The following is a 16,090-nucleotide window of genomic DNA, read 5'->3' on the forward strand; positions in this document are numbered from 1 at the left end:
GCCTATAGTGGCTGCTGTTGTACTGTAGTAAAAATTATATGACGTGTAAAGCCTAAAATGTTTACGGTCTGGTCCTTTACCAAAAAAAGTTTGCCAGCACCTAATGTGGATGAACATTGAATGTGAAGTAAAAATTTTTTCATTTTTCTGCAGAAAAATTTCAAACCTAGAGAAAAGTTCAAAGAACAGTACAATGAACACAGTATGCCCTTTATCTGGATTCACTGATTGTTAATGATTTTGCTACATTCGCTTTATGTGTCTTTAAATACACTCACACATACACACACACACGTCTTTGCTGAACCATGTGAAAATTTGTTGTATACATCATGACAGTTCACCCCTAAATACCTTAGCATATATCTTCTACAACTAAAAGCGTTGTCATTCACAAGCCCACAATTCCATCTTCACCACCTAAGAAAATTAACACTGTTTCAAGAATATCTAATATACATATATTTAAAAATGTTCCCAGTTCCAAAATGTGTCTCTTATATCCCTTTTTTCCTTTTCTTTTTTAAGTCCAGGATCCATTCACTTAGTGGTTTTAGCACCAATTAATGATCCTTGCCTTACTCAGATGTTACGTTGGGTTGCAATATAGTGATTTTCTAATTCTAACATTATTAATTGACACTTTTCTATAGAGAAGAGCCCTCCTACTCCCTTTAAAAAAATAACACCATGGGCTCATGAATTCCTTTATTACTGAATATGTTGCAATTCTTTACCATCATTATTTTTATTCCCCATCTCCTAGTAGGAATCCCTTCAAGTGAGCACCTATGTCCTTTTTTTTCCTTTAAAAGGCTAGTCACGTAAAGCAATGGGAGTGGAGAAGGAGCAAAGGAATCTATAACTGGTTGTGATCAATTAGTTGTAAACACCACTGCACTCGGACCAGCCACCTATGTCTTTTTCACATGATTCCATTAGTCTTTGAACTTTTTCTTGATTTGTGGAATAATAAGAGGTTCTAGATTCACCTTCAACTTTCCCTTGCCCTAGCCCTGGAATCACCTAGTTATCCAAGGAGTCCTTGTTCTTTTAATGGGCAGTTGTTTTGAGAGACAAAGACCTGGGTACTAGGAGTGCTCATTGCTACTGAGGTATCATTCCTCGTAGGCCTTTTCAATGGCCAGAGATGGGGAAACACATGCTTAATTACAAGTCTATATTGATAGTTCCAGTTCACATGCAACACCACAAGGTTTTACCTCATTTTCTTGCATTTCCTATTTGTATCTCCCTTTTCCCACATTGAAAACCCGGATTCCCAACAATATGCCATTAACAACAATAAACCTATAGGTTCAAGTTCAGATTTCTCTATAATTATATGTGTCCTTAGGATATGTCGTACTAAGGATAAAGAGTGAGAGTACTTTTTTAAAAAGTTACTTATGTTAACTGTTGATTTAATTTTATTTTTAAATTTGAAGAATATTTACATGATTCAAAGTCAAAATTACGTAACTGTTTAATCAGAGAACTCTTCTATCAGCTCCTTCCCTTTCTGACCCACTTTCTATAGCTAATCACTTTCACTGGCTTTTAGTTTATCTCTTAGAGGAGTACATAAAAGAAGCAAGCAAATACACATATTTCTTTTTCTGTCTCATACTTTTTGGTGGATACTGTATATATATGTGTGTGTGTATGTCTTATTTTTTTCACCTAATATCTATTTCAGTTGATAGAGATTTTCTTCCTTCTTTTTTCTCATTACTCTCTGTGTAATGCTCTATTATACAGATATATCATAGTTTGTTCAACCAGTCCCTTATTGTACTTGGGTTGTTTCCAGTGTTTTGCTGTTATAAATTCACTGCAGTGAATAACCTCGTGCGTCTGTATTGTTTCGTATTTATCAAGGTTTATTTCAGGGCGAATTCCTAGAAGTGAGATTATTGGGTCAAGTGGTAAATGAATATGAAGATCTGTTAGCTATTGCTGAATTCCTCTTCATAGGTGTTGTACCCTTTTGCACTCTTACAAGTAATATATGAGACTGCCTTTTTATCCACAGCTGCCAGTAGAATGTAAGACTTTGAATTTTTGTTGATAGGTGAGAAATGTATCTCAGTTTGGTTTTAATTTGTATTTTTTGGAGACAGGGTCAAGCCATGTGCCCATGCTGATCTTGAACTCCAGGCCTTAAGTGATCCTCCCGCCTTAGCCTCCTGAGTAGCTGAAATTATAGGCATGCACACAATGCCTGGCTGTGAATTCTTTATATGTTGGGATTCTGTGATATATTTTACAAGTATTTTCTCTATTTGCCCAAGTCTTTTGATCTTGTTATGGTATGTTTTGCTCTATAAAAGTATTTTTAGTAACATTTTTCATGCATGCCTGCATACATATATTAAAATATAAATGGGAACATACTGTACTTTTTTATAATGTACCTTCCATAACTATCCTTTCATGTCACTTTCTATTTTATTATATTGCTGGCCCATAATTTATTTAAATAATAAATTTGTAAACAATGCTGTGATACACATTCTTACTATAGACATCTTTTTGCACTTTTTCTTTAGGATAAATTTATAAAGAAGGAATAGCTTGATCAAGGTATATGGACATTTAAACTTTATATGCAGTGCTGTAATGTTGCTTTAATGATGGAATTTATCTTATTTTAATTTGCATTTCTTTGGTTATTTGCAGGATCAAAACACAGGAAATAGTCATTTTTGTAGGTCAATCATTGGCAATTTCCTATATTCCAACTGAATATATTTGAGCTATTTATCCTTTTCTGAATTGCCTATTAATTTCTTTTGTCTGTCCTTTTCTTTCTTGGTTTGTTTGTTTTTTGTTCTTATTTTCCACAGTTCTCCATACTAAGAAATTATCCCTTGTTCAATGTATTGTACATTTTTTTTTTTTTTCTGGTCAGTCTTTGCTTTGTTTTGCTTTTTTACCTCTGTTTATATTGTTACTTTTCTGAGCAGATATTTGACCACACAAAAAATTTAATAAATACCATCTTTTCCTTTGTGATTTTTGTTTTTATCTTACTTAGAATGGATTTTACCCCTACCCTAAGATTATAAAAATATTCTACATGTTTTTCTAATACTTTCGTTTTCAACTTTTGAATTGAACTCTTTATCTTGAGTTTGTTTTTCTATATTGTATGAAATTAGATAGCTAATTATAACCTCTAGAATAACCCTTTCTTAATTAACTTGAGATACCAATTTAATCCTAAATGATTCTGGTTTTTTTTTTTTTTCTGTACATTTACATTGAACTATTTGTTCCTATTCAGTGTCGAATTATTTAAAATATTTTGGCTTCATAGTACATTTTGATCTTTATAGTCAAAGTCCCCCTCATCAATTTTTAAATACCTATTAAATGTATCTTCTTAGGTGAACTTTAGAACCTGTTTATTAAGTTAAAAAAATAAAGCTTATTTAGTAATTGGAATCATATTGTGCTTATAAATTAACTTGGGGAGATATATCTTCTTTGTAGTGAGTCTTCTTATCTAGAAACATAAAGTTCAAATCTTTTATGTCATTCACTAAAATTCTGTTTTCTTCCTTTGGTTCTTGCACATTTCCTGTTAAATTGTTTCTGTCTTTTTGGTTCAGTTTTGATAGTATTTTAGTTAGGTTTTTTTTTCCCATTCCCTTATTTAATTGGAATGTAGAAAATTTTTGGTTTTCCATATTTATCTCCTATTTAGTCACCTTTTGAACTCTTCATTATTTCTAACAGCTTTAAATTTGGTTATGTTGGATTTTCTAGGTGAATAATGGTATATTTGTTTTTGTCTCTTCCTTTACAGTATTTAAACCTCATTTTTGTTTCTTTTTGTTGTATTACATTGTCTAGAATCTCCAGAAAATGTTGAATAATGTTTTTAATGGCAAGGACCTCGTTCTTTTTTTTAACATTATTGCTGTATTTCACCATTAAGTTTGATGATTGCTATTGTTTTTGGAGGATACTCTTTATTAAGTAGGTTTTCTTCTGTTTCTAGTTTATTAAAAGATACTTTTGTGTATATATATGTATATATATGATTGTGTGCATGGGTGTGATTTTACTTTTGCTTTTTAAATCTGGAGTTGCTTTTGGATTTTTTATAGCATTATTCTAGAAATATTTTCTATTATTTCTTTTTTAATTCTCCTCTATTCTTTTCATTCTTCCTTTCCACATCTCACTGTATACAGAAGTTGAGTATTCTAGATCATGTCCCTCATTGCTGTTACAGTTTTTTCTAATTTCTGTCATTTCGTCCTAGGGTTCTATGTTCAGAGAGAATGTTACAAGGGGTTTTCAATTTGTGAATACTTTTGTAATTTCTATTCTGTTGCTTTTCCCAATGTGGTTTTTATTTCAGTAATTATATTTTTATTCCCAAGACCCCCTGTTTTTCTCTGAGCTTCTTTTTCATAGCACTTTAATCTTATATATTGATGGAACATTCCTTCACATATCACTGACAATACTAATTAGAACTGTTCCAGCTATAAAATATATTTCACCATTTGCTCAGATTGTTGTGCTTTCTCTTCATTTTTGAGCTGTAGACTTTACATTTCTGTCTATTTGTAGAAAGACGGACTAGATTTGATCAATCTATAAAGAGCTCTCTCCATAATTATGTATATTTCTTTTCCATGTCTCTTGAGGCCTTCCTCTCCAGAGTTCATGAGGTGACTGCAGTCCAAAGGCAGACCTCTTTTCTGAGCAGAGAACTGACTAAGAAGCAGATGCCTCCCTTGAGCGAGATGTGGCTCTAGCCGTCCTTGGGCTGTGTAGGCCCATCTCACTCACCGTGTTGTTAGCGCAAACCGAAGCCAAGTGAAGCTTAGGATAAATGATGTGAACGTTTTATATATTCTACACTGAGGGAGATCTTCAGACTTGTTGGTTTGTTCTCACTCTCCCAGCCTTCGCTAGGGAATCTTAGGCTGCCTTCATTTAATTACTGCTTTAGTTAGCAGTGGTTAAGTAGAAACAGAAAAGGAGCCTAGAACTTTAGGAGATTTCGCTACTGTGTTAAGTTGGTTTTTCTTTGGTGTTTATTGCAGCACTGCCAGTTAGCTGGTGTACTGCTCTTGCCCCTCCTATACTTCTTAGGTTAGGAGACCTAGTAAGCAAATATTCTCCTTTAATTAACAGGCAGTGCTCAAATACAGTCTAGATTGTCATGGCTGCGGGCAGCTCTATTAATAGACATTGGCATGGTCCCCCAAGCTCTTTAATTTGCATCTTTCCTCATACCTCATAGCACCTGCCATTGTGGGCTTTGGTGTCTTTTAGAATCCACGTGATAAAACCGAACCGTGTCTTAGGTAGGCCTGTTCTTTGCGTGTGTTCAGTCATAGATAGAGAACTAAATGGCTTTTCCCTTGACCTTAACCTGTTGTATTTTCTAGGAATTCCTCAAAGTTTATGGTCTAGTGTTATCCTCTTTAGTTTTCAGTGCTATTAAAGACTATGTCTCTTGTTTGTATTTTTTCTTGTAATTTCAGTGGAATTTGTCAAAGGGAAAAGGTAAATTCATGGGCTCAATTCACCACCTTGAAAACAGAAGTCTGCATCTATGTTTAGAGGATAGTTAGAGGAGAAAACAATAATATCTAACTGTATTAAGTACTTCTCGTATATCCCGAATGATTTTTTGTGCTTTACTTGTATTTATTCATTTAATCTTTCCCAAAATACTGGGATGTATAGCTACCTTATTATCCCCTTCTTACAAATGAGAAAACTGAGGCACTGAGAGATTAAGTTAACTTTATAGGAAGTGATAAAGTAAAGATTGCTGCCCAAGGTGGTCTGGCTTCAATGCCTGAAAATAAAATCAGAAAATGTTTTTGTTTCTTTGAGAAATTTCCTAAGAAGGGAAAGAGGAAAGTAATATCAAATAATATTAAGCATTTCTTTGAGAAATTTTATATAAAGAGGGAGAAAAATGGACAATAGCTAAGATGTGGCAAGAGTTGAAGGAATTTTTTTTTTCAGAATGAAAAGATTTGAATATGTTTATTGGGTAATAGGGAAGATCCAGTTGTGTGCATAAGATTGAAAGTGTAATGTTAAAAGAAAATAGTGGAGTACTATTGAAGGCAAGAAGAGTTGGATTTGAGGGCAAATGAATGGTTTAATTTAGAAATGCAAAGGAATATTTTTCCCATTAAATAAGAGGGAAGAAAAAGATTATTGGAGATGTAAAGGAACCTTATGGTAGTGCAGGGGAATGTGAGGGAGCCTTTGTTAAATTACCTAATTCTTAGTTAAGTAGAGGGTGGATCTCATTTGTTAAGGAGAGGTGGGGAGAAAGTCATAGGAAGAGATATAATTGGGTGCAGAGAGAAAAAGTTTTGGAATAAGTACCTTGAGAAATAATATAGGAACTCAAGTTTCTTATAATCATTGTTAACATTCCTGACTCCTTTCAAAGTTCTTTGAGTACATAAGCATTCTTTATATAGGTAATATATACATATGATAATAAAAGCTATAGTAGTACTTAGCATATCAAGCATTAGCATATTAAAGCTCTAAAGGTCCTCTGAGAAATTGTTTTGTGTAACTCAGAGTTTTCCAAATGTATCTTATTACTGAATATCTTTTTTTATGTTATACTTAAGTGTAAAGCATACTTTAGCCAGTTTTATCTATTGCACGGTGTTTTAATTTGGAGAGCAGAAAGCAGCTTCAGGGAACCAGAAGCTGCTACTCCTTTCATATTACTTGAATCAAAAGTTGGAGACACATTATCAATTAGTAACAAAATTAGTAATAGCTACCGCTTATTAAGCACAAGTTATGTTCTTTATGTATTGTGTGTGTGTTTTGGTGATTTCCTCATAGACCTTATCGTCTCTACTGCTGATAAAAGAAACTGAGGAAAGGAAAGATTAAATAACATATTCAGATAAATGGTGAGACATGACTGAAACATAGATCTTATGTATTCTAGAATCTGTGTTCTTTACAGTGTAGTATGTTTCCCTCATACTAGCCTCTTTCAGTTGGTAACATGAAAGGAATAGTTTCATTTCACCTAGAGTAGTTCTGGAACTTGGTATTATTTTTATTATCTATGTTTGTTTTACCAGAAGTCATTTGCTTCTGTTTATGTTAATTACAAGTATGATTACTCAGAATGACATAATGAAAAATATTCAGTGGTGTAGGCCATCATTTTTCTAGCTATGTTCCAAAGCAGATATGTTATTAGAGATATAATAGGTATTCTTAAAAAAAGGGAGGGTGCTTATGGTGCAATAATTTTGGAAATACTATGTATGTATATCCTCTTTGGAGAACTTAGCACATATTAGCAACTTAAAGACTATATAATAAAGAAGCCTACTTTCTAAACCGATTTGACAATGGTTATTTTTTCAAGGAATTCTTAAGATTTTAAGACATTAGCATTCATTAGAACCCAGTTTAGTAAACTCTAATATAGACTAAAAAGTAAGCTTCTGTTTTGGCACATCCGGGTTAGCCTTTTATCAGCTAAGTGTGTTTCATTGCCAGAGCAACTTAAGGATTGTATTTGAAAGTGTGCCAAATGCATACTTACTTACTAGTAAGTATGCTAACCTTTAAATGGTGCCAATACATATTTTATTTCACGTTGCTTTTCTACCACTGTTTCATTTTAAATACTCTATGCTTTTTAGATACACTTCAGTTAAGTCCGATATATTTGCATGTTTTTTATTCTTACCATTTTAGATATGGGAGAAGGGACTACTATAAATGCAAGTGCAGACGGCAACATTGGAGCTATAGAGGATGGTAGTGACAGCGAAAATATTCAAGCAAATGGAATTCCAGGAACACCAATTTCTGTTGCATATACACCATCCTTACCTGATGACAGATTGTCAGTCTCTTCCAATGATACTCAGGTATAAATGGGTGAGGGTGCTGTTAATCTTACAAATTTATAGGCTACAAACACCTTTCATGAATATTTCCAGTTGATGATACTGACTCATTTTAGTTTGGGGAAATAAGAAACTTGGGGGTTTTTTCTTCATTTATATAAGTTATAGCAGTTTATTCCCTTTATATTTTGATAGCTACCTTTTCAACTCTTAAGTTATGACTCATCTGTGTTCATATCTTCCCCACACCCCCCCCAATTGAAACTACCTTAAAAAAGAACATATGTATCACATATTCACAAGATAATTCTAGTATAGGTTGAGAATGCCTAATCTGAAATCTAAAATGTTCCAAATCCAAAACTTTTGGAGTGCCAACAGGACACTGAAAGGTCATGCTCAAAGGAAATGCTCATTGGAGCATTTCAGATTTTGGATTTTTGGATTAGGGATGCTCAATCGGTAGAATGTAAATAATCCAGTACCCTAAAAAATCTGAAATCCAAAACAGTTCTGATCCCAAGCATTTTGGTTAAGGGATACTCAACCTGTATCATAGGGTAAGAAAACTTTCAGAAATCTAGGGAATTTCATCTTAACCTTTGTTCAGGGTGACAGAGATATCAGTACCATAGTAGTGACAAGTCCTCCTCATCCTTCCTACCCTGTATTTTGTGTGTTTTTATCCTTGTCTTTTTAGATAAGGGAGCCCTATCCTAAGTCAGTGCCCCATATTCAGGAGTAGGTTTTTCTGGCTTTGTTGACCTTCAGCAGTTAACAACTTTAAACATTGCCCTGCCTATGTCTGCCCAGAGTAGATATAAAACAGGGCAAAAGCATAAAATACCCAATGACAGGTAATAGAAAGCATAATTTAGGCCTTTGGAGATAGGTATCTTGTCAGAGATATGTTAGGTTTTTATCAGTAATAGCATGTGCTGGGTAATTTTAAGAGTTTATTTGGCGGTAAATAAGGATTGTTTTAAAAAATGCATTTTTTAAAGTATTTATTGTTAGGTTTGGTCATAACATGTTAGAGTATAGAAAAAGAATGTGGCAGATTCCTCAACTGCTTTCCCTTCCAGTAGTTGGGGGAAACCCCACCTGTTAGTGAATTGAATAAAATATACTAAATGGCTGAAATGATTTTACACTGGCAAATGTCTTTATTTTCATGGTATCTTAACTTGTTTAGGAATCTGGAAATTCTTCAGGACCTTCACCTGGTGCTAAGTTTTCCCATATTTTACAAAAGGATGCCTTTCTAGTATTCAGGTCATTGTGTAAACTATCAATGAAACCACTGTCAGATGGACCGCCAGACCCAAAGTAAGTCATTAGCTGTTTTGATTAACAAATAGAGGTTTTTAGGCTTGAAACTTACTTATTGTTAATGTGATGTTTGGATTTTCTTTTGTTCTTCTTGTCCTGTAGAACCTTAAAAATTTTTTTTGTTGGGGGGGGGTATATTTTACTTTTAAAAAAAAAAAAGTATTGAAAAATAGTAAATTCCAAAACTGGTAAGTGGTTACCTTACACTATTTCCTAAAGGGTATGAGAGCATTATAGAATAGTGCGTGGTACATAGTAGGTCCTCAATAAGAATTATTGAATGAATGAATGGATGAATTCTTATTTCTTTATTTGTAAGTAACTTTGGAGTTAACGTAACTCTGTTTCCCAGTCTCGTGCTAGACTTTTGGAAACTGCCAGTCCAAAGACACTAAAACCTAAAAGAAATACATTTTAAAAGTTATAATGAATGATAATACATATTCATTAAGGTCTGACAAAATGCCTGAGGATGATACTTTTCTCTGTAGGGAGCAGGAAGTACTTTGAGATAGGAGTCACTTGTCTAATTTCTGTCAAATATGTTAGTTTAAATCCTAGGAAAGTGTGATTTTTCTGAGTCAAAACTGGTCAGATCTTTCATTTCATATGATTGAAATGTAATTAATTACCGCTTGGATTGAGTTGGAGAGTTATAAGAGTGGTCTACCTGTCTCATGTTGTAGCTTGATGTATTGACACATGTTAATTTTAGGAAAACTTTCTGGAGAAAGAGATTTTGGAGAAGACCCGAGTAACTATAAGAAAGGGATATTGACATAGGAGGAAATGTAAGCAACACTATTTAAATTAAAAAAAAAACAAAAAAAACCTCTATGGAGTGTTTCAATTAAGAAGACTAGAAATAGTTGCTGTAAAACATAAGTTTCTAGAAACTACATTTGTTATATGTTCTATAGTTTTGTTTTGTTTTGTTTTGTCACATTGTACTGGTTTAGGGATAAACATCTTTTAGGCACAGAAGCCTAAAATCATAAAATCTTTTTAGCCCAAATCCTGAATGTCAGAAATACAATTCATTGGTTCTTTTATGTTTTAGAAATATAAACTCTACAGAAAAAGGATTAAAGTTATGTATAAGCTTGATTATGCCCTATATACTATTTAAGAGTATATTTTTAGGCTGGGCATGATGGCTCATAGTTGTAATCCCAGTGCTTTGGGAAACTGAGGCAGGAGAATCACTTGAGGCCAGGAGCTCAAGACCAACCTGGGCAACATAGTAAGACCCCATCTCTACAAAAATTTTTTTTAAAAAATTAGCTGGTCCTGGTGGCACATGTCTGTGCTCCTAGTTACCAGGGAGGCTGAGGCAGGAGGCTCACTTGAGCCCAGGTGTTAGAGGCTGCAGTGATCAATGATCATACCACTGCACTCCAGCTTGGGTGACAGAGCAAGACCCTGTCTCAAAGAAAAAAAATATATACATATATTCTTAAAAATTTCAATTTCTCATTATGAGGGGAAAATAACTTTCTAATTCAAAAATTGACAATTTTGATATCTCATTCTGAATTGATGAAGACCTAATTTAAGAAATAAAGTAACTTAAGAATTTGGTGTTATTACTGAAGGCCTTTTTTTTTTTTTTGCCATGTTTTAAAAATGTTACTGACCTTAAAAGCCTCAGATGTTTTCCCAAATCAAATGTAAAAAATATGATTTGAAAAAAACGCTAAAACAGAAAAGAGGGAATTCTTTAAAATGGAATGAAAAGGACACGAAAGAAAATATATGAATTTTGAGGAGTACTATTGGGGTGGCGTGTGTTCATTGAGCCCTGAAAAAAGAGTGACCTAGTTTTGAAAAGTTGCAGTCTTTAATACTACAAAGGATTCTTTTTTTTGTTTTTTTGGAGGGGGAGACAGAGTCCCACTCTGTTCCCTGGGCTATAGTGCAGTGGCATCATCATAGCTCACCGCAACCTCAAACTCAGGGGCTCAAGCGACCTCCTGCCCCAGCCTCCCAAGTAAATGGGATTACGGGTTTGTGGCACCATGCCCGGCTAATTTTTTAGTTTTTTTTTTTTTTTTTAATAGAGATGGGGTCTTGCTGTGTTGCTCAGGCTGGTCTCCAACTCCTGGCCTCAAGTGATCTTCCTGCCTTGGCCTCCCAAAGTGCTAGGATTACAGGTGTGAGCCACTGTGCCCAGCCCTACAAAAGACTCTTATGAGAAATACGTAAATTTATAATCTTCCTATTTAGTGGGATTAAACCAAATATTAGGAAATGATATTTGAAAATCTTTTGACATGACCATCAGGATTATTAAACAATTGGAATTGAATACTGAAAAAGATCAAATTTTTTGCCCTTGGAAACTGTTATTTTTCCAAAAGAGAATATATGGTTTTCTGTCTTGAATGATTTTTTTGCCGAAAAAATCAATGAGCTTTTGTAGTTACGTAATTTCTTTTTTGTCTTTTTTTATTTTCTGGCCTTGCTAAAATGATGGTTCAGAAAATATTCTTTAAGGCTGAACCATAATTTGAGAAACTACCCCATGAAAAACTGCAGACCTGAAATTTCCAGTCTCTTTTACCTATCGAAAGTATAATCTTGTCATATGCCAATTACTTGATCATTTCTTCATTAATGCCTTGCACATAGTAGATACTTAATAAATGGATAAACACAAGAATAAATCCATTAATTTTTTGAGCATATACTATGCATTTTGTTAAATACTGGGGATGCAAAGATAAAATATAATAAAAATGCATGTTAGAGAATAGTAAGATACAGGATTTGATTATTGTAGGAATTGAGCAAAAAAGGTTATAAATGTGAGCTAGGCTAGGAAGAAGTAGCAGTTTGTAAGCCTTGGAAAGCTAGAACAAGAGGGGAGATACTTGGCTCACTCCATATTTTCCTGTAGCTATTCCAAGTCTTACCTCTTTTCTAACTTGATTTATCTAAGCATTTTTTTGGTAATTATATATTTGCTGTACATATTTTTAGATTCAGAGGAATAGGCATCGTGGAAACATGACTATAAGCTATAGTATTACTGACTTCCATTTTATTTCAAAGAAAGTAGTATTTTTTTGTGAACCCCATTTACTTGAAATTAAATACTCCTTGTCAAATTTACATAGTTCCTTGAATTATTTGACACCTATTATAACCATAAAAATTTTTGAGTGGAAATCAAGAGCAATTAAGTTAACTATAGTGTGTAAATGTGACTGAACACAGCATTTGGGATAAATTTTTTAAATAAATGAACCCACTCCAGAGCATTTAAGTGTGTCCTGCATTTGAAATGTTGCATGGGATCAAGGTCCTTGGTCTGTTGGGTTTAAGAGACCAATTTCAATGGGAGAAAAATTATATTTGCAAAAGTAAATAATTAAAATGCTAAATAGTGATCAGAAACATGGCACAATGTATTGGTCAGAAATATAATTAAAAATTTTATGCCAAAAATGTTTTTCAGCTTTTTATTATAAAAATGTTGAGATAATTTTTAAATATTCTAAAAGCCTCTATTATTTCAAAAAAGAAAAAATCTTTAAATGATTACTGACAAAGTAAGCTTGAGGTAGTGCTGTAACTTGTTAATGCAGCCCAAATTTTTTATTGATGTCTAGGATTTTTGAGTAGCATAAGTAAGAAAAAATACATTGGAGCTGTTACATACTAAGTATGGAACTTAATCTGAGAAGTTTATGATAATTTCTAAGGAGAAGTATGGTTGCGAAAGAAAGGAACAAGGCATAAATCTTCAAATCATTTTTTCTTTTCCATTGCAACAGTAGATTGATATTAAATATTTGTGAATGATGTTTTTTCCATTTTTGTGAAATTACATAGTACAAGGGAACATCAGGAGAAGTACGTACCCATTGTTAGTGGCTAAATTGTTCATGTATTGTACTTTATTTTGTAGAGTTTTCTGTTTCTCCCTATTTAAAAAGTTTGTGAAATTGTGTGGTATCAGGAAATATCTTTGGAACAGCTCATTATTGCCATAATGCTAAACTTGTCTATGTACTGTGCCTTCTTTTTATCATTTCAGATCTCATGAGTTACGATCCAAGATTCTTTCGTTGCAGTTACTTCTGTCCATTCTGCAGAATGCAGGACCCGTTTTCAGGACAAATGAGATGTTTATTAATGCTATTAAGCAGTATCTTTGTGTTGCACTCTCAAAAAACGGAGTCTCATCTGTTCCAGAGGTTTTTGAGCTTTCTCTTTCTATATTTCTAACTCTGTTGTCAAACTTCAAGACACATCTGAAGATGCAAATTGAGGTATGGTTTGCATTTAGGCATTAAAATGTAAGATTATGATTGGATTTTTTATTTGTTTCATGTTAAATCAGATTATTAACTACACTGGAAAGTTTTCTAGAATGTGAAATAATATTTGTATATTGTCACGTACTTTTTTTTTTTCATCCATTCAGCAAACATGTGCCTACAAAATACTAGGCACTGGGTAAGTGCTAAGAATGCCAAATGAAATAAGACCCAGCCCCTGCCCTCAAGGAACTTGTACTAGTTGACTGAATGGTTCTAGCTCTCTTAAATTATTAATAATTTGGTCCTCACAATAGTCTTACCATTGTATATATGGTATGTTATAATGAATTTGGTTATCTTAAAGCTCTAGATATTTACTGCATCTACATGGTTTTAAAGCATTTAAGTATTAGATACTTTAAAAGAGATGATCGAAGGGCATTTTGGGGGTTATATTTTAGGATATCTGAAAAAATTAATTTTTGCTTTATACTTTTTTTCTAGTGTATACATTATATTCCTAAAGTTTTTTCCCAAGATCTTTGGAAATAGAGGAACAGTCATGTGGTTCTAAAATATTTTCAGAGATTTAGCACATATACGAATAACATTTATCAGGCATCGAGGAGGGGGGAGGAGGGGATGGATATATACACACATAATGAGTGCGATGCACACCATCTAGGGGATGGACACGGTTGAAGCTCTGACTGGCGGGGGGCAAGAGCAACGTAACCTAAACATTTGTACCTCCATAATATGCAGGAATAAAAAAAAAGAAAAGAAAATATTTTCAGAGATTTAGCAAAACTAAATTAGGGAATCTTCCAACCATGTCTGAATGTGTTATGCAGGTAAACCAGTTTCTGATTTGTTTTCATCTTCAGATAATTCAGTGCTTAAAAATAGTACTTTATGGCCGGGTGTGGTGGCTCACGCCTGTAATCCTAACACTCTGGGAGGCCAAGGCGGGCGGATCGTTTGAGCTCAGGAGTTCGAGACCAGCCTGAGCAAGAGCGAGACCCCGTCTCTACTAAAAATAGAAAGAAATTATCTGGACAACTAAAAATATATAGAAAAAATTAGCCGGGCGTGGTGGCGCATGCCTGTAGTCCCAGCTACTCGGGAGGCTGAGACAGAAGGATCACTTGAGCCCAGGAGTGTGAGGTTGCTGTGAGCTAGGCTGATGCCACGGCACTCACTCTAGCCAGGGCAACAGAGTGAGACTCTGTCTCAAAAAAAAAAAAAATAGTACTTTATGTTTTACTGATTTAATGGATGCTTTTTTTCAATTTGTCTTTGTTAAAATATTGTTTTCGTTGCAACGTTGCGTATTTTAGAAATATTCATTTTTTTTGTTGGTCACTTTTCACCTTCATATTATGTTTGATATGATATACAGGTCATATTTTAATTTTTGTCAATTTTATATCTAATCCTAACTCAAGACTAATAATTCATTTGCCCAGTAGAAAGGATAAATTATTATTTTTGCAGAATTTTGAGATGGTTAAAATAATCATCCTTTATTGCTAATGTTCTGTAATGTCTTTCAGAATTTTCTTAGAACATTATGACAATGAAACAGAATAAGTGAAAGTTTTAAAATTCGGGCCATATTTTTGGACAGAAAAGGAATTTTGTTGCATATATGATATCAAGTTTTAGGAGTCTGCCATATGTCTGTTAAAATAATGTAAGGCATTTAACTAGGAAGAGTTGCTATTTTTAGATAGTTTTTTCCCATTATCTTCAGGAACTACAGATAAAAAGGACTTCTAAAAAACTTTTGCTTTTGTTAAAAACCAGTAAGTCTTTAATTTGATGATGAAGCATTTAAGTTGGCATTAGAGATTTTTGGAAGACTGTGCAGCCAGTTACAGGTTTTTTGTTTTTTGTTTTTTTTTTATTTCAGCATGTTATGGGGGTACAGATGATTAGGTTACGTATGATGCCCTTACCCTCCCTCCCCACCAAGTCCGAGCTTCAAGTGTGTCCATTCCCCCGGAGGTGCGCATCGCACTCATTGTTTGTACATATGCCCGTCCCCTCCTCCCCCCTCCCCCTCCCCCTGCCCAACATCCAATACATGTTATTCTTATATGTGCACTTAAATGTTGATCAGCTAATACCAGTTTGCAGTTACAGGTTTTTGGACACTGAGACTCCACTTCTATAACGATTGTTTAGTAGACTGTGTGAAATATATTATGGAACTAGATATCAGAAATCATTTATGTTGGAATTAGTATTTTTGTAGAGTAAAGTTGACTTATTCTAGAAAAATGAATTTGAAAGGAAATGAAGAAATTTCCCATCAGCTCATAGATGGTAGATTCTCATTGCAAAATTATTGTCATATTATTCTGATTTTTAAAAGAGATCATTTAAAAGAGTTTATCTCACCCTCCGTTGTCCCTCAATGGAAGATAATGAGACTAAAATAAGATAAATATAGATACGCTTTCAAAAATAGTAAACATATTCAAATTCTCGGCGAGGTATGTTCCACTTGGAGAAAGCCCAACATACGAAAACATAAATTTGCAAAACAAAATTAAGATTGTTACATGAAAATTCATTTTATGAGACTATTCACTT

The 16,090-nt window shown here is 33.7% G+C and overlaps 1 protein-coding gene across 1 annotated transcript in view; it reads left to right on the top strand.

Annotated features, from left to right (window-relative positions):
- The window catches only part of ARFGEF1 (ADP-ribosylation factor guanine nucleotide-exchange factor 1 (brefeldin A-inhibited)), a 133,318-nt gene that overhangs the window by 52,513 nt on the left and 64,715 nt on the right, over window positions 1-16,090 (top strand). The window contains exons 8-10 of the mRNA XM_012663112.1: window positions 7,735-7,910; window positions 9,085-9,218; window positions 13,264-13,498. Coding sequence (XP_012518566.1) covers window positions 7,735-7,910; window positions 9,085-9,218; window positions 13,264-13,498 — 545 coding nt within the window. The remainder of the gene's footprint in view (window positions 1-7,734; window positions 7,911-9,084; window positions 9,219-13,263; window positions 13,499-16,090) is intronic.

Source organism: Propithecus coquereli, unplaced genomic scaffold, assembly GCF_000956105.1.
Source record: "Propithecus coquereli isolate 6110/MARCELLA unplaced genomic scaffold, Pcoq_1.0 Scaffold8, whole genome shotgun sequence".
Lineage (NCBI taxonomy): Eukaryota > Metazoa > Chordata > Mammalia > Primates > Indriidae > Propithecus > Propithecus coquereli.